Source organism: Nyctibius grandis, chromosome 7 (assembly GCF_013368605.1).
Source record: "Nyctibius grandis isolate bNycGra1 chromosome 7, bNycGra1.pri, whole genome shotgun sequence".
NCBI classification, from domain to species: Eukaryota; Metazoa; Chordata; class Aves; order Nyctibiiformes; family Nyctibiidae; genus Nyctibius; species Nyctibius grandis.
The window spans coordinates 3,077,172-3,096,871 of record NC_090664.1 but is presented as its reverse complement, the minus strand read 5'-3'; the positions used below and the strand labels follow the sequence as shown (position 1 = coordinate 3,096,871).

Sequence of the window (19,700 nt, the reverse complement as noted above, 5' to 3'; positions counted from 1 at the left end):
TAACTTCATGGTTATGTGCCTGTAATTTAAAACACTGAGGATGAGACTTATGGAATAGAAATCAGATAAGCGTCATTCTATCAATGAATGAATCCCAGCAATTACCTCCCTGCCCCATCCTGCATCGGGAAATCCTCTCTTGGAAAGGAGGGAATTAATATTCTACACGCATTTTCTGTGAAACTAGGGTCTACAGAGCAAGATGTTTTCTCAGAGATACAATTTGTGAAGTCCTACATAAATGACTTTGTAATGAAGAATCCTAAGCCATCTTTTTACATTCATAAAGTTAAAAAGATATCATGAATGTGAGACTAGTTACTTAAATAGTTATAGGGTTGGTCTGTGAGGCAAAAAACTATTCTGGAATTCAAACTGTTCTCTGTTTAGGGATGTTCATTCTCCTTTGTGAAGAGAAAATAAGGGGCAGAAAAAGGGAAGCCTACATGTATTCATATGGAATAGCTATCGCTTTTGCAATTTGTATCATCAGTTACATTTCAATAGCTTTTCTGTGCAGACCAAATGCTCACATCTTACACCCGTCAACCTCAGCTCATTTTTGAGATTTTACAATAACGTCTTCCTATACCTGCTGAAACCATTTTCATCTTCACAGTTGCTATAAAGACTCGTATCATCAAGAAAGAAGAGTGGTTGAGCATACAGTGAATCTATTCTTAAGCTGCTAACAAAGGGACAAAGTGGAGAAAAAGGGAGGGAAGGGGTCTGCGTGTGCTGGTGCATGTGGGCTTAGTACAACCCCATTCACTCTAACTTTGGGACAAAATCCCAGCTCTGAAGCCAAGTGAGCCATGCCACTGACTTCCCTGCAGGTAGCACCTGGCTGTCTTTCAGCTACATTCGTTTGAGATGCTGCATGAGAAGTGGATAAAGCTTTTCCAGACTCCACGTGTGAATTTTTAATTAACAGAGAAATACAGCAGTACCAACATAACATATGGCATATTATTTGGTACTTACCAGGTATGTAGTTGCACAGTCTCTCCACAGCTGCCTTTACTGTACTGTTGTGCCACTGTGCAAGCTGTTCAATTACAGAGACTACAAGCACGCATCCTTCAAACAAACACACGAAAAGAGAGAATACGGTTATCTGTGAAGTGTGCTGAAGCACCCCATGCCATCGAAGAATTTCAGGCATCGTTGGGCATTTCATTTCTTGCAGTGCTCCATGGCAGTTCAGTGTTCAAGGAGAAAAAATATCTGTGAGTTTATTCAAAACCTGTAAGTTGTCACAGAGAGGATGCTGATGCCAGATCACCACACAGAACAGCTTGGCTTTTACAGCACTGGATGTTGCTCCTGAAAAAAACGATTTTCCATCCTTTCAAGGATGAAAATCAAGGAGCCAGGGGGACAGCCACTGTTACCACTGCCTGCTTGGCCACCTGCTCTCTCATTATTTCTCACAAGAAAAAAGGCATGAGTCTGCACTTGACAGGACTGCTATACCTCTTCACACAAGCCACCCAGAGAGCTACTGAAACTGAAAAACAAATGGGTGTGACTGACTGCCTGCAGAAGAGACGTCACGAAGCAGACGTACGTGCTGACCACCACGGCATCATTTTGTCACACTTTCCTCTGAAGCCCAGCGGTGCTTGGCACACACAGGGCTGCTGGGCCCAGCTACGCGTTTGCTAAAGCCAAAATGTCTTCTGAGTTTATTCTGATCTTCTTCTGTGGTTGGAAAGAAACCATTTCCCGTGACCTAAGAAGATGGTTATTTCTCATCACTAATCTAGGTGCAAGCAGGGCTAAAGCTTAGTTTCTCCTTGGACTAGCTGTGGCTGAGACCCAACAGCTTGCACACCGTGGTGAAGTATTTCTTGAGATGTACAGCACTTTTTCTGATATTTTTGGGATAAAGTAGGTTCAATGTGATCCCCACGTAGCAATCATTCAAAAATCCACATGATGACCATAAGTGGTTCATTTCAAGACGATTTTAAATTGCTGTGGGCCAGCACTGTGTGTTCTCTTTCTGCAGTGGCTTCACCATTTTATAAAGAAGCCACATTTGGTGATACAAATTCTGACCAAAACACTCAGACTTGGCAGCCAGAGTGGGGGTCTCAGCTTGGACTCAGAGCCTGTGTAACAGAGGTAGGTATCCCAGGCAGCCAGGAGACAAGGAGCCAGGAGACTCATTTCCAGCAGTCTGAATAAAGATTTATCTTTGACATCCCTGTAGCTGAACGCTGTTTCCTCCCTGCTGCAAGAAATCTCAGCTCTCGGGATTTGCTTTGACACGGTCTAGTAATGGAGGTGAGCTGGAGCATTTGGATGTGGGTGCAGACCCACCTTTTTCCAAAGCTCAAGAGCATTAATGTTTAGGGTTTTCAGACTGGCACAACTCTTCAAAGTGAGTTTTTAAATTCTTTCCAAGTACCTCTGCCTATGTGCTACTAAATCAAAGTGCTCTTTTTCAACGTAAATAACTTTGATGCTCCTATGGATCAAGTGGCAAGTCAAAGAGGAGGTAATACAATTGGAGCTTGCTGTAAGACCAATATCTTTGAGTCTTCTATTACTTCCTCTAACCCAAATACAGTAATTCAGTGGAAATTACAGTGAACTTGCCACCTCTTTTGCAGGGATAAAAGCCCACTTCTCCGTACTTATTAAATAAAACGCTCACCAAAAGTCCTCTGCAGAATGATTTATAAAGCATGCTAAGAGCCATTACCTCCAGTCAGCCTAAAAGAATAGGAGAATAAATGGAGACAGATACAACCAAAAAAAAACCTTGAAGCAAGTAATTCCTTCTTCCCTTCCCCCCCCCCAAAATAGTCACACACTAGCCCAAGGAATTAACAGTTAATTAAAACACAATAGCTCATAAAGAAAAAAAAAGTGGAATAATAAAGACCAAAACTAAAGCCAAAGGGGACATCCAAGCTGGAGGGTAAAGTGTGTTCAGGACTTGGGCTGGAAGAACAGCCCAGAGCCGTCTGGTCTCTGTTCAACCACTAGCAGTGCCTTAGCACAGCCTTACCCCATGCCATGCCCAAGGCAATGCTTGTGCTAGGGACCAATCCCCAGCGCACATTTGGACAAGGACACCCAGTCAAGGGAGGGGGAGTTGAGGGGTGCAAGAGACTTCAGCTGTTTGGGTGCAAGCCATGCCCTGCACTGGTTCCAGAGACAGAAAACAGACACTGGCTTATTTACAAGGGTAGCGTGGGCCTAGCCACGCTGGACCGACTCCATCTCTTAGTGCTGAGATGGTGGTGCGCATCCTTGAGACGTGCTGGAAATAATTTTGAGGGCAGCGTATATTGGAAAGCAGAAGCTCACTCCAGCTCCTCAGTGGAATCACAGAATCACAGAATCAATCAGGTTGGAAGAGCCCTCTGGGATCATCGAGTCCAACCATTGCCCTGACACCACCATGGCAACTAGACCATGTCACTAAGTGCCATGTCCAGTCTTTTTTTAAACCCCTTTTAAAAGGCATTGCATAACTGGTTCTTACAGGGCCATACTATTAACACATGCGAGCAACCTACAGACAACCAAAACTACCCTTCTCCTGCCTTCTGTGTCTGTTTTATTCATGAGGATGGAGGCTCTGAAAAATAAAATGATGAAAATGATGCCTTAACCACAAAAACCACATATTCTTTCTGTGTCTTCCTTTCTTCTCTTACCAAGGTCAGCCCTTCATCTAACAATCTTCCTGTCTAGAAGTCAGAAAGACAAAAAGGAGTCCAAGCAGAAAGATGGGAAGGAGCTAGTCTTTTGATATTTTTCTAAAGGAGACAGCTTTTGTTGTTTTATCTCTAATTCTTTTGCACCAGGAGCTTGAGGAAGCTACGAGAGAGGATGTGCCAGCGCTTAGCAGACATGGGTCCAGGAGTCCATGAGGGGTGAAGATAAGGAGGAGAAAAGGCAACTTGGGAGACACTGAAGTTAGCAATATCAGCAGAGGAAAATGCTTCAGCGGGTGGAGGAGCTGGGAGAGCAGGTAGTCCCCAAAACACAGGCTGAAGCATAACTGAGTGTGTGGGCAAGTGGGTAACAGCAATGGAGCGGATGTCAGCGTGGCTTGAGGAGTAGGACAGCCTGACCAGACTGTGCAACAGCAAGCCTGGATGCAAAGCGAGGGGAAAAGCCCCCCTCGCACGCACAGGCATGAGCTCAGACACAGTGGGGCAGGTGAAAACCGGAGGGATCTGGGGTGTCATGTCCCTGAGGCTCAGTAACTCATCACGCCAGGGAGCTGACGGTGTCACTGACTGCAGCAGAGAGAAGTGACGCTCATTTTGCCTGTGCTGTGTAACCCAGTGCTCCTGCACCTTCACTTTGCAGGGAGGACACAGTCCTTCTCTCTTGGTCCCCAGCTCCACCATCCCACCAGGCTGCCTCTTCCACCTGCCCTGCTTGCTGGGCATCCCTGCTGAATGGCATGGGAATGGGGGTCTCTGACTGGGTCCAGCTTTCTAAACATCTGTCTCCCACCTCTGGCACCCCCTCATCCTCTGTGGGGACTGGAGGAGCGTGCTGCCCTGACGAAGCTTGCAAACTGCAGCTGATGGCAGCAGGACGCTGCCCGCCTCCCCCTGCTGCCCACATCGCAGCTCATTCTTCCCGTGTCGCGGAGGTTCTGCTCCAGCCACGAGCAGAAATCAACCTCTGCAACGTCTCTGCTTTCAGTTATGGCATCCTCAGGTACCAAAATGTTGGCTCCAGCGCTGCAAGGAGAGATTTTTCTTTCAGCGTAAAAGGTGGCCTGATAAAAACATTGATGCAATGAGTCGACACTCTCATTTGCACCGGGAGAGACCGGCTCATGACGCAGCCTCACACCTTCCCCAGCAGACGAGGAAAGAGCTTGCCTCTGCCTGCAGCTCTCAGCCCTGCTGCACCGCTTTTAAACTGAAAGAGAGCTATTCACCCCAAGTGCAGGCTCGGCAGCCTACCTAACGATTCGTCTCTGACTCGGACATTGCCCCCACGACTCTCATTTTCCTTATCACAGCGAGGTCTTCTTGCCTGTGGTAGAGCCGGTGCAGAGAAAGGGGCTTATGGACAAAACAAGCCTGGGTGCTCGAAATCCAGAAAGTTGGGCTGAGGATAAAAATAGCCCTGGTGTTTCCATCTCCTCTGTTATACAAGAAGAGTCTCCACTGAAGACGTGAGTTTCTCATGTTTGTCAAAGTACCACAGAGAGGAGGAAAAAAAAAAAAGCTATTTTGGGTTCAGCTCTGCCAAATAGAAACAGAATTCTTAATCACAAAAACAACCATCCAGGTAACCCTATTCATGGAACAGTTTCCTGGCAATTAAATGGAAATTTTTCATGTTGATTAAGTCAGACACTTTTGTGTCTATCGAACCAGGCCCAAAGGGAGATTCGCTTCGCATGAGAATTAACGGAGCCATCGCTGAGTGTGTGAAGCACTTAATGCAGTACCTTAGGCTACTAGATGCTGTACGAAAATAAATAACAATAATAATAGCTTGACTACTTGGGAAAAACCCACAGAGCTGAACTTCAAAGTGTTTGCTCTCATAAACTAGTCTTTACTATCACAGAGAGGATGCTTCTGGTCACACTACTACACCCTCCCTGCCTCGGGCACCCACAGACCACACCTCAGTTATTCAAATGCTCCCCCACAAATGCACTTATTCCAGATTAAATGCTACACTTTGTGGGACAAGCTGATAAAGAAAGTCTTGACTGATTTTCAAAGGAGTCTGCAGTTCCAGTTGGGGCATCCTCAGCCTCAGGTGCCATGGCTGAAGCCTCCGGACCCAAATTTGGGGAGTCTTCCTGGCCTCCGTCAGGAAAGGTGCTCCCTGGGAACATGTGCCACCAACACGTGCCATCGGCTAGTCTGCTCTCTGCTTTGCCCATCTACCTGGGCTTTTATCAGGTGCCCTTGGTCCACCTCTCTTTACTCCTCGTGGTCTGCTGGCACCTCTTATTGCCCCACCATAGGCCGTGCCCCAGGCTTCTGTTCAGGCTCTGCTGGCCTCAAAGCCCTTCATTTAGACTGATGTCATCAGGAGCAGCTTTTGGGCAGGAGATTGTAAATTACTCAGGAAAAGGGTTGAACCCTGGGTGGAGGGAGGAGGAATGTCTAAGGGGATTCACTCTAGTCCAGGGAGTCTAACTCACTCAGGTTCCTAATTTTTTTGGATAAAGGTGTTCTGCCCCCCAGTAAGTAATTCAGATTTATCCTCTAGGAGAACCGATCTCCTGTGTTGGGCTATAAGTAAAACCTCAAGAGGTTGGTGTCGATAAACTGAAGTCAATTCAGACTATTCTTGCTCCTACTACAAACCTACTCTCCTTTTTAATCATATATATCATCTTCCTCTGGATTTAGTGGAAGAAAAAGAATTCACTGTTGGCTGCAGCATAAGAAGCCACTATCCTCTAGCAAAATCAACAGAAATCTCCCTGTGCACCAAATACCATCAGAAATGTTAACCAGTTATCCTAGCCTTTAATAGGTCTTAATTCTGCTGGCTAAAAATGGAAAATTATTAGTTAGCCAAAAAAGGACAGGGGGAAATTAGCTGTCTTTGACTGTAGAAATCTCACTGCTTTAATTACTTATGGTATGTGTGAGAATATAAACTTTTAATACTCTGGCATCAGTAGAAAAGCAATTCCAGATCTCGATGGTCATTAGCAACTATTGCTTCCTTTTAATTTAGTAGATATTTAGATGTGATTTATTTCTCATCATGAACTGGGCACATAAAAAGCAATGCAGATAGGCTTCATGATGAAAGGTTAAAAAAAGCTCTAAATTTTTTATAGTTGCACATGATTTTCTTTAGAAACAAGTTTGAAGAAATTGACTCTGCTGTCGCACTTCAATAACAGGTTTCAATGCCTTGACAGGCTGAAGGATGTTTTCTCTGGAAGAAATTCATTGGTATTATAATGCCTACAGCCATTAGAAACTAGACTCTGGTATTAATAAAATGCCTGTCTCTTTCAGTGATAGTTTGCCCTATCTGCTATTAATTTCCGAAGAGATAAGAGAAAACCATAACCATTTTGCTCAGCAGCAGTAATCTGAAAACTCACACGTCAGGAAGTGCTTCTCTCCATGTATTTGAAAATAGCATGTAATAATAAAATGACATTTCCAATAAGCTCAGGGAAAAAAAAAAGTCATACCCCAGTAATAAAACCAGAGGTAGAGAAACTCATTTCATAGCTGTGAAGCCTCTGGCAGTTTGAGCAGACTATTTAACTTAATCCACTTCTGCCGCACACGTTTGAAAGGCTCTATAATTAGAATTATACCTAGGGATGTCAAGAAGGGTCTGTATAGTGAAAGCTGCCTCTCTAAGTTTCAGATTTGTAGATATATTTGAGCAAAACTCTGTTAAATGGGATTTCTGGCACCTGGCGCATCCTCCTTTGCCATCCCTTGCTCGTGTTCTTGGGTGCTAGAGACCTTCCTCACCGCTCCAGCCATATCGCTGTTCTCCAGACATAAATTAAACACAACCCCTGAAGCGCAAGAAGGAAATAAGCCAAAAAAAAAGTGGCCTTGGACACAAACGGCTCTCCTCAAACACTGATGGCCACGCAGTGGTCACCCTGCTTGCTCCTGGTGGGGCAGGAGCCGGAGCCTCGCTTGGCGAAGCGGCAAACCTCTGCCTCAAGTGTCTGTCTGCAGCACAAGCCCCTCTATAAATGAACCCATCTATCACATTCCTGGGTTTATAGAGAAGATGAAGGTTTTCCCAAAACCCAGTCTTTGCTTCTTCCATTTACAGATGATCATAGGTGCCAGTACCTTTCTTAAAGCCTACAGATGAGTCCCCAGAGCCTGTCTACAAAGTGTATCAGACGATACTGCGACTCCTCGTGCAGGTGCTATTGATCTGGAGTAAAAACACCTCTTACCAGATTCATCTAATCCAGTTCAACCTGGAACAAGACATTCCTGTTTGAATTAAGAGCATTCATATGGGGAGCTAAGGAGAAATAAAGTTTTCTGCTCTGAGATGAGGACGTGCATGAGGGGATTCTAGGTGCAGGTAGGCCATGGATATGCAATGTTAAAACACAGGAATGTTTTCTTTTTCACTAAATATTCCTTTCCTAATACCTCCCAATACTCATTTTGCCTTATTTTGTGGCTTCTCAGCACTGAGCTGATACTTTCAAAGAACAGCCCTTTATAACCTCAAGATTTCATTCCAGCACGGAAATATTCAGCTCAGGTGACATTTCTGTACATGCAAAGTTAGGGTAGTTATTTCCCATACACAGCCAGAGGACTTGTTGCTTTGAAAGCTAATTTAGAAAGGGATCTGAGTGTTAAAGTCTTTTCACTCAGACTTTGTCTCCTATTCCATTTATAGTGTTAATGTATTTCATAGAGATACTGAAGTGATGGAATATAATAATAGGTATCCATATTCAAATATGTTGGCATATACAAGACCTTTTCTCTCTGAATTTGCTAAGTGTCATAACACATCTCGGAAATGCTAAATGGTACACTATTACCAAACCTGTCACTAGGCATAAAATTACCTATAGTATACTGTCTAAAGACATTTTTTGAATATTATCAGTATACCAGTACTTTGAGTGCATTGTAGCACTGTAACAAATACAGCAAACCCTGGAATATCAATCACCATTTTTGTTGCTCATGCCTCTGAAGTTCACACAATAGCAGGGAGATACTTCACGCCCCCTAACTTCAGAGCTCTACTCATTCATTATTGTTTCCTTAAGACACCCGATGAGGGCTCTGATACAGCTATTCTGGTATAGAAAATTCAGTTTCCATCTAGTGGAAGGCTGGTATCCATACCTGCCAGCCAAATGGATCCCTAGTGTTTCCTGCATTACACTTTAAAGAGCCCTGTTTAACAAAATCTATAACCCCAGGCATTTCCAATGGAAATGCTTTCTGCATTAATTAATAGAAAAAACATGTGTGTATGTGTGCTATTAACATATTTTTCTATTCCAAATCAGGAAAGGGTATTAAAAATTTACTGAAGCCTGAATGGTGGCAGGGGGAGTTAATGTAACTGGATAATTTCATCCGTGTCGCAAAGGTTTGACCATTTTAAAATTAAGAATGCACAAAACTTGTTTCAGATACACAGTTCCTAAAACCATTGAAAGTGATTGTCTTAAACATAAGCAGGTTTTTCTGACGTTCTGTATAGGGCTAACATATGAACAAGAGTGGGAGGCACACACGTTATGGCAATCAGCAACCAAACTGACAATCAATACTAAATAAAAGAAAACTAACAGCAAGCATCAGTAATGTAAAATGTACAAGACTACCCACGTATGTGAACGCACACACAAATATATACGTGTGTATTTACACACACATACATGTATATATGTAGCTATTGTGAGCATACCTTTTTATTGTGATCCACATAAATTTGCACTTTACAGCCATAAACTTTCAGTAAGACTTGGGGCGGTCTTGAAAATGAAATTTTTACCACCAGTTGTTAAAAAATATGAATCCCTGTAGAAAACATTCCCATTTTAAGAGTTGCTTTAGTATCTCTACCGCACTACTCGCATGCCTGTGGTTTTTCTATCCAAAGTATAACCACAGGAAAAAATGTTATGGTCAAATTTGGTATTTATTATGGATCATCAGGCCAAGTCTTGCCACTGAATAAACTGAGCAATGTCAGTGAAGTGAACAGAGGTGCTGTGGCTTGGCACTGGTTTAGCTGTAATCAAAGTCGATCCCAGCCTTTCAGAGTAAAATACATTGATATTGGGCATGGCCTTTTTACAGAACTCATTGAGCTGTAAATTATACGTTCTGTCATGGTGCCTCCCCAGACAATATGTGCACAGCCACTCCGTCTGAGCGCAGTTATTAAAAGCCTCCAACTCCATTTGGCATGTTCCATTGTGTGAAGTTATTGGGAACTCCAAACGCCACTGGTCCTGCTGCCACTCCGCGGGGCATATTTCATCCCTGCACTCACGCACAGCTAGACAGAGGCAAATTGTTGAGGACATTGACTATCCCACAAATCAACACAGGTAGAGGTCGGCGGTTTATGCTGCTGGGAAGCTCGGAAACATCCGTTCTTTAATGTAATCAGGGCTGAAAATATGTTTCAAACCCACGCTGCTTCATATGCTAGGAATTATGTGCTCATGGGTGAATGGAAGAGGTGACCCGCAAAGGTTGCTGAGAATGGTATTGTATCGAGCACAAAGATGGGGAAATTTGCTTCCCCGGCTGCTGACCCACAGATTCTCCGCTCGCTAGCGAGGAAGATGGAAAGCGCTGCTGTCCAGCTGTATTGAGCACTCCCTGACTAATCGCCTCGTTCCAAAAAGGGCAGCCAAAGTTAATCGCCAAAAAAGCAGGGCAGCCTGCTGCTGGGGAGAAAATAAATAAACCCTGCTGTTTGCAAATAGTTCTCGCAGTCACAGAGCAGAACCCCTGAAAAGCCGGCCTGGAAGAAGTCATCTTATACAAGTCTCTGCCCTAGCAGCTGATCTATGGCATCTATGCCGTTCCAAAGGGACAGGGTAGACACAGTTCGGTTAAGATCTCTAACGAGGTCTTCTACAGGCTTCTCAGGAACTGATGACAGATCTCACTTATCACTACCTTTAGAAAATTTTCTTCCTAACCTGAATGTCCTTACTGGTATCCATTTCTGTTATTTCTTGCCATAGCTGTTACGAATCTGGAGAGTGGATGACCCCTTTAATGCTTTTGAGGACTGATAGCATGTCTTTTCTCAAGTTTTTCTTCTCTAGACTAATTAATTTATTCAGTCTTTTTTTATACCTTATGTTTGTTTTTCTCTGAAACCTCCTGTCACTCTGCATCACTCTTGATGTGCAGCCCCAAAAGGGAAGGCAGAAATTCCTCTGAGGCTTTGTCAATGCTGAGAAAGGTAGCGGGTTACTTCACATGTCTTGCAAGCTAACTTCTGTTCACACGTCTCGGTGTATGCAGTGTGTGTGTTCCTCGTGGCAGCATGCCATCATTGTGCCACCACAAGCCCAGATGATCTTCCCTAGGGATGCTACCCATCCCGTCATTCCTCATCTGCTACATGTGTCATTGACTATTTCTGCTGAAGTGCCTTCAACATATCCATACTGAAATTACCTTTTTGGGGGGCAAGTACTGCAAGTTTTCAAGATTGTTTTGAATTTAATCATGCCCTCCATTGTACTCGCAGACCTTTTCAGCTTTATACGAGCTGCTAATTTAATAGCATACTACTTCATTATCCTGGCTAATGAAAACATGGAATGACACTATGTTTAAAGCAGAGGTCCAAGAAAGACCTCATTTCATACATCCTTCTGCTTAGGAAGTGAGCCACTCGTAATTACTCCCTGAACAAGGCCACCCACCAGTTTCATCCTGCCCTGTAGACACTTAATCAATGTCACGTATCTCTCAGCCATTAGATTAGTGCTGAGGTGGTGCCAAAAGCCTTACTAAAGTCAAGCTGTAACATCTACTACTTCTTCTGTGTCTATATGCCATTATCCCATCAGCAAAGAAAATTAGATTGATCTGACACTGTTTCTCCTTGATAAATCCAGTGAGGCTTTTACTCGTATTTGCTTTTGAAAGGTGCTTTTATAAAGTTTTATTAACTATTGCAGGATTTTTCTAGGAATTGATGTTTAACTGACTGATCTACAGTTCCCCAAATTTCTTTTCTTCACCATGTTGGAGAAAGATGAATACAGCAGTTCCCTCCTGTCTTTCAGTGTCTCCCCTACTTTCTGCATCCTCCAGGGCAGCTTCTGCCTTTCCTGAGGCTGCTTCAGATACTTCTGGATCAAGTCATCTTTGCTAGAGAACAGGACAATTTGCAAAGACACTTTAATGGCTCTGTTGTAATTCAGGGTGGTGGAAGGTGTGGAATAAAACCTTTAAAAATTAATCGGAAATAGGAGAAAAATAAAGAACGTGATCTTAGGTGTGAAAAAACATTAACACCAGTGTCAACAGTTACCAGTGTTACTGTACTGTCTTGGGGTACCTTAACATTAACTTAAGTAAAACTTTGCTTGCCCTGTGAAATGGGGAGGATTTTCCTCATTTAACAGATGGGGAAAGTCAAAGACCTGAGTATCTGAAGGGCTCATTCCTACTTAATTTTTGAGAGAAAAACACATAGCATTTTGTTCTCAGGATGCCCCGCTGAAATTGTCAGGCTGCACCTAGCAAAAGGGTTTCTAGGTCTCATCCTGAGTAATCCTGTAAGCCATACTGCCAGTCAGTAACAAACCCAGAAATGAAAACCAGACCTAGCATCCAGCTCCCAAACCAGTGCACACAGCAAAAACTCATCATCTTTACATGAGGAAAAATAGCTTCATGGACCTTTGCACATAGGAAAACTTACTAAAGCCCTTTTACCTACCACAAGGAAAAAGCAGAAGAATATATCACATGCAAAGCGTGCAAGAGGCCCAGAGGAAGGGCCTGAGCTGATTTCATGGTATGCAAAAAGGGGGGCATTTTTCTAGCCTGGGAAGGCAGGAAACACTGATGGAGAAAAGAGACTGTCAGACGTTGGAAAAATTCTTCTAGTGACAGGGCCAAAGACCATGTATCTATTTAAGAGCAGGTTGGAGATGGGTAGGAACTGCTTAGGTATGCTACATCTGATCTTGTGGCTGGGGGGATTATCATCAGGTCCTTTCCCCCTCTTTTCCATAATTCTAAAAGGCAGTAGTATTAAATCCCTTTTTAGGTGGCAACACTTTCCGGATGCTTTATTTTTACACCAAGTCAATTATGAAAAGACTTTCTCTGAATGAAGCAGCCAAATTTTTCAAGAAAATGCAGCAACAATGATGTGACTCTTTCTATAGTTACTGAGGCTGATTAATACTTCTGTCCAAATGCTTTCTAACACAATTAAGTTTGCTGTAAAAAAAGTCACCTTCTTTTTTAGACAAGCAACAATCTGAAAGCAGAAATGTTTCGGCCAGCCTCCCCCTTTGAGTTGTCTGAATTGTTCAGCCTGCTATGGCACCCTCCTCTCCTCCAGCCCTATTCCATATCAGCATATAGATGCCTCCCCAAAATACATTTCCCAGGATGTGCTAAGGGCAGAGGAGTCCCCTGAAGCATCCAGCCACTTTCCCAGTATGACCAGAATATACTGGGGCAGATGGTGCCTACACAGGGAGCACTGCTAGCAAGGGAAATGGAAGAAGGAAGCAACAAAGTTGTATCACATTCAGTGGAGGTACCAGACATGCATTTCGGTCTCCTGTCATATAATTTCTACATATTTCTTCAAGAAGTGTGACACTTTCAGTGGAAAGGCTTAATGGAAAATATTTTCTTGGTTTTGTTAAAGAAAGAGCATCCATTTTCTGACTGGCTTTGGCTACTAACAGCAATCTCTATCATGAAGGTAATGCACACACAGGAGTGAACAGAAACAACTATTTAATGTGCAGCCACCTCATTTCCCTCAGAAAAGAGAGGCAAATAGCTTTGAAAGATTAGATACCTGACCACACATTTCACTTGCATGAAAAAGTCCTTTTCTTCAAGAAAACCTTCTATACGTTTGGCAGCGGACATTTTTCATGTTAAAAATGCTGCCTCGATCTACAAGGCCAAGAAGACACAGAGGAAGTTCTCGTGGCTCCCTCCCAACGCCTTCGCAGATGGCAAACTGAGCTAGCAGGGCCTGGGGTCGAGCTGTTGAAAGGAAATCACAATCTTCCTCCTACAGAGGAAGCTGATCTCAGCTTAATTTCTGCTCCTAAGAGGGCTGGTCACCAAATCAGCCGCAAGAACTGACGTTACCCCTGCTCCACGCCATGGCAAGTGTAACCATCAGCTCCTCCATGCTTTCCCTTTCCTGCTTGTGAAAAGAAAGAGACACAGATGGCTTGTCAGTGTTTTCAAGAGTTAGTCGAGAGAGCAGCTCATCAGTGAAACCCCAGAGGCGGCCGTCTGGGCGAGCAGGCAGCAGCCTGACCGCCTGCCGTCACCAGCCCTCCCTGCCTGCAGTCACCAGCCCTCCCTGCCTGCAGTCACCAGCCCTCCCTGCCAGGCCCGGCCCATGCAGCTTTAATGCTTCATTTTTAGTTTGTGGTTTACAGAGGTGTGAACAGCCTGGTTTGGTCCTGAGTCGAGCTCATGTGAATGCTTTTAGCTGAAGGGACACCTCAGAGTGAGCAACTGGTGTGGGAGGCAGGTTTTTTGGTGTCTCCCCCCACTGAACAAACATGCTGGGGAGATGCTCAGTGGTCCCAGCAATAGGGCTGGTGCAGCTTTCCTCCCTTTGGGAGAAAAAAAAAAACCACAAACCCACAATTTACCTTGTGCAAGACACCTTCAATGCAATGTGCAGTCACTTTAGGAATTTAGAACCTTGAGTGTAAAAAACCTACAGCCAAACATGCTCACCGCCTTTCCTGGGCCATCAAAACCATAGCTGCCTAAAGATCTCGCCACTAAAAACCACCACTTCCCTCTCACCCTGGCAGCTGCTCGGTCTCTGCTTGTGTGGCTGCCGGCCCAACCAAGGCTGGTCCCCAACAGCCATTTCTGCTTTTCATGACTCGCTCTCATTTTCCAGCTGCTGACTGAGCCCTGGCAGGGGCTGTGCAAGCCTCACCGCCCCGACTTCGCTCCACTTCTGGTTCACCCTGCCTCACCAGTGCCAAAGTCTGCAGGGGCAGTGCGGATGGCTCAGAAGTGAGGCAAAAAACTGTTTTTATCAATCTTAGGATTATTATTTCAACTGTGTTCCTTGAGCCACAGTGAAAATAATTTTGGGCTGAAAGGAAATATTTCCTTCTGAGGGACAGAGAACCATGACAGGTTTATGTTTACATCACAGAAGTGCCCTAAAAAAGCTAAAAGACAAAATAAAACATTTGATCATAATGCATAAGATATATCCATCATTTAACATTTGCTCACATAAAAAATATAAGCTACTGCATCTCTCTGTGTATACAGAGTCTCACGCCAAGGGCATTGCTCGTGCAGAGATACCCACAGTTCACATTGACTTTGGTGTTACTGGTCTTGCTTTGGGAATCACTTAGTTGAGGCTACAGGATAGCCCCAGCTATAGCTGCTGTGGAGATCACCAAAGTCACACGAGACGGAGCTGCCAAAACACACTCGCCCCACTTTAGTACGGGATGTGCAGACGCGTGTATTTGCGAAAAGGAAAGGAAACATGAGGAAACAGCCCTCACGACTTGGCTATCCAGACGTGACCACCCAGACCACAAAGCTCTCTGGGGCCCAAGTAGTCTCAGGAATAGTTTCCCAGGCAATGAAATCGATGAGGAGATCCTGGGTGAGTCTGAAGGAAACAGTGGTTTCCTGCAGTTAAGCAAAATGCATCGTGAACCCTAACAAATACTAGGACCCCATAACACCTTGTTTCCAGGTCCCAGACCTACGGATGTGAAAGCCAGCTTTTCAGACACCATTCCCCGCAGAGCAAAAACATGAACTTTGGGAAGCAGCCACTCAAAAACAAAATCATAAAATAACTCCAGACCCCATGCTGGCCTTGCAAAAGCTTCAGCGATTATTTCGCCAAAGACTACGTGTATTTTGCAGTACAGCTGTTGAAATAGATAAAGGAGTGATTTATGATGTGCATAGGAATTCTCAGCTCACCGGTGAAGTAACGAATGAATTAGTGCAGCAGGCAAACAAAACCTGAATACATACCGACGCAGGTGTGTCCTTTGTACAGCCCAAAGGGGAGCTCCGGGGGTGGTGGGTCGTTTCCACGGGGGAGAGGGGAGGAAGAGGCAGCCTTCAGCAGAAGCAGGAGCCAGAGGACGCAGAATAAATTAAGGAATGTTTGCCTAGACCCCATCATCCTAAGGAAGGAAAGAAAGGAAGAAATCAGGTGGGAAGGGTGCACGTGGGCCTGTATTCCTTTAATGCTCAGGGAGCATCCTGCACCTTTGTCTCATTAGCAGCTTGAGGAGAAAGGAGGCTTGCATGCCTGTGTAGCTATACGTAACGCAGGGGCTGCTTCCCAGGCAGGGACACACGTCTGCCCTCTCACGCGATGCACGGAGGATCCCGCACTCGCACATGACAGGCCCTCCCGGCCCCTGCCCTTCGCACACCCCTCAGCCCCTCTCAGGCCGTTCGGGGTGGCCGTGTAGCCACCCACCACAACCCGGCGAGTCCCATGCATGTGGGCACCCCGTGACCGGGCTGGGAGGATGCCCCCGTGGCCCCGGGCCACTCTCCACACCCCCCTGTGCCCCCGTTGCCCCATTTGGGGCATTCCCAACCTGCCGGCCTGGGAGGACCGAGAGGGTTGCGTGAACAGCTCTGGCTCAGCGCTCCCGTGTCTCCTGCGGTAGCAGCGGATGACTAACGACCTTAAACCACAGTAGTTGCCGGAGCCACTCAGCATTAATAACGCAAGACACTCCCCTGAACAAGTAGTGTTGCAAAAAGAAAAAAAAAAAACACCACCAACCTCACAAACCCTTCCCCCCTCCCCGCCGTCGCTCCTCTGCCCTCCTCCGCAGATGAGAAAAACAATATCTCCGGCTGCTTCTGTAAGATTTTTCGACCAGGGTTTCTGTTCAGGAGGACTGGGCGTGAAAAACGAAAGGAAAAGGCTGCTCAGGCTGGAGCCGCTGGGGTGGGAGGGATGGGCCACCCGCACTGGGGTTTTGCAGGGGCTTTAGTTCTGCCGGGGTCGAGCCGGGGGGGGTGGGAGGCAGCTGCTGGCGTAAGGGCAGCAGCAGGAGCTGAATCCCTGGTTCTCATCAGCTTTGAGCACGTTTGTTTGCAGCCTCCAGCCGCCTGCGAGGCTTGAAAAATCCTGATCTTTTTCTGCTTTTGGCAGTCACAATGACTAAAGGTTTCCCTGTCTCTTTTTTTTCTAAATTCTCCCAGATAAGGCACAAACCCGTCATTCCCCAGCCTGAACCAAAAGCAGAGAGTAAAACATGTTTAAATGACATCGCTTCAGAGGTGGAACAAGCCCAAACAGCTAAATCCCAGGCGCTGTGGATGCAAGGATGACTATAAGGGTACGATGTAGGGCTGAGGGACCGGAGGGCCAAAGCTACGTCCCACCTCTGCCTCTGCCTTTTTGTACAACCCTGGGCAAGTCCCTTACCCTCCCAGCGGGCCACGGATACTCGTCTTTCCTTTCCACTCCTTGCCTGGCTTTCAGCAGCAGGCAGGCTGTTGTTATGGGTTGCTAAAGAGCAACGAGGAGCCTGTCTCGTTTGGCATCCCTACGCGCTTCCCAGGCATAATTAAAGGAGGCTTGTAAACGGTGTTGTAAAAGGAAAAAGAGAGAAGATATTAAAATCAATGACTCCCTGCCAAATCTTCAGACATTCCTGCAGATCAAGATGACCGCACAGGGATCAGTTCAGCTTTAGTATTTAATGTGATTTTTTTTGCAAACCACTTCTTTTCTGTGGGAACCCGACCCATGACATTTTTAGACAGTCCCAGGAAGTCTGCCTCAACTTTGATAAGCAGAATTTGCCTCGTGATAATGATAATATAATCCAGTGGCTCTGGAAAAAAACAAGAAGGCTGTTAAAACCTTCAATGTGAATACAAATCACTGCATATCTCCATTCTCTAAACCAAGTCATTGGCTTCCAAATGTATGAATTTCTTCTAAAAAAAATACCAAAAACCCAAAATAGAGATAATAGCTATTGCCCGAGTTTTGCAGACCTGTTCCTGCTTATCACTCTCCCTATAGCTAGCAATGCTGGTTCGCTTTTTTTTTAATAGCAGATAAACAAAAATCATAGTGCAAAGTACCTTATCCATATGCCAATCCTACTGAAATCTGCAGGATGTTTTTCTTAACGCTGTAAAAACTTGCTATAAAAAGACACCGTGCTACAGTGACTGCAGCTCCATTAAACCCTTTTTAACACACATATCACTTGGTTCCCAATGACACTTTGAAGTCCTTTAAAACTCTGCATATTGGCTCATGAGCACTTGCTGCAAAAGCAGAGTGCTAATAATAGGCAAGAAAAATCTTCCTAGCAGAGAGGTCTTCGGAATGCTTTCCGCTTTATATCTATAGCAAAACACAAATCTAAACAACAGCACTTATATAGATAGATCCCAAGCTGCTCCCAGGCATGTAAACTTGCAAACCACACAGCTCTAGCCTGTAATCGGCCGTGTTATTTTCCTTCATTTCAGGCTGTGGAAAGAGTGGTGAGATAACCCAGAATCGTGTGTAACGCAGAGCTGGTTTTCACTTTACCTTATGCATTAGCCAAGCTCTTAAACCAATTAAAGAAAAACCCCAAGGCTTTTAAAATACTCAGTCTGGTCAGACAAATGAGGGATTTGCATGCGTAGATTAAGGACCAGCTGGGAAGGTGACCCCCTCCAGTGTTAAATCTTTCTTCTTCCCACTCAAATCAGATAGCAAGCCCTGCCTTTTGCCAAGCAGATTTTATACGACTTCCAAGTCCCTCAGACAGTGAGACCTAAAGCCGTCTTGGTACAGCACATGGTGGTATCTCTTAATCTTGATAAGTACATTAATTATGTTAATGGGAGGTAAAAAACACACCAGATCTGTCCCAAAGGAAGGGATTTGATCACAAATGCTTCCATTAGGCTTGTGTACAACATCTAAGCCAGGGAAGCAGACCTGGTACAAGGGTAGCTCAGGAGGTGCTGCCTGTCTAAAAATAAAAGAGTGTGGCAGCAGGAGCGATGGGAGACCAGAGCTCTGCCCTCTGCAAAGCACCAGAGCACAGGGGTGATGCCTGGGATGTCCTCTGTCCAAAAAGGTCTCGCAGGGTCACCCTACAGCTTGTGAGCATCTCTGTCTCCCCAGCCCCCTTGTTTTTTCAATGTGTTTGCAACCTGGGCTTGCACCAGGTCCAGCCAGCAGGCAGGGGAGTGTAGCTCAGGGGGGGACTGGGTCCTCAGGGCTGAGCTGCAGTGGGGCTCCTGGGCCCCTGGGCAGGGTGCCTGGGTGGTGGTCCCGGGTGGGGCTGGTCATGGCTGTTATGGCCCACAGGTGCCCCAGGGCCCTGACACTTACCTTGGAGGACCACCAGAGCCAGGCGGGCTGCAGAAACGAACTCTGCAGAGATGTTCCTGGAAACCTCACTAAGTACCTGCCTGCAGCATTACACACCTAAATGGAGTTGAGAATGCAATTAACATTTTGTCTCTCTCTGGGTCTCCATGTGCCACTTCTGAAGGGGGGGCGAGGACTGCGTAGAGCCAGAGGTGCAGTGAGGACACCACCTCTTGCAAATGGGAAACCTTCAGTGCTCTGGCAACAACCCAGCTCTGCAGACATACAGGTCATTCACACACTGGTAGACAGCAGACACAGGGTCAATGGAATTTTTCAAGGCTGAATTTGGACTAGTGATAATAAAAACATAAATAAAAAGATGTGCACATATACATCATATACACCTCCCCACACACACTGCTGCTTCCTACCAAGGAAATGAGGGGACATGCAGCTCCCCTACTTCAGCACACAGATGAGGAGGAATGTACATTGCATTTTCCAGGGTTTTGGTAAAATGCTGCTCTGAAGGAAAGTCCTGCAGCTCTCTGCAATTTGCTCTCAGGATGCTAGGACACACTGAGAAGCTTGCTTGTCTCACCCTACTTGATGCAAGAAATTATTACATCCTTCCAGTTTATGTTTCTTGGGGA

The 19,700-nt window shown here is 45.3% G+C and overlaps 1 protein-coding gene across 1 annotated transcript in view; it reads right to left on the bottom strand.

Annotated features, from left to right (window-relative positions):
• AOAH (acyloxyacyl hydrolase) overlaps positions 1-16,425 on the bottom strand; it is an 81,662-nt gene extending 65,237 nt beyond the window's left edge. Inside the window, exons 1-3 of the mRNA XM_068405103.1 lie at positions 16,301-16,425; positions 15,720-15,874; positions 985-1,080 (exon numbers count right to left, since the gene is read on the bottom strand). Coding sequence (XP_068261204.1) covers positions 985-1,080; positions 15,720-15,874; positions 16,301-16,425 — 376 coding nt within the window. The remainder of the gene's footprint in view (positions 1-984; positions 1,081-15,719; positions 15,875-16,300) is intronic.
• Between the last annotated feature and the right edge of the window lie 3,275 nt (positions 16,426-19,700).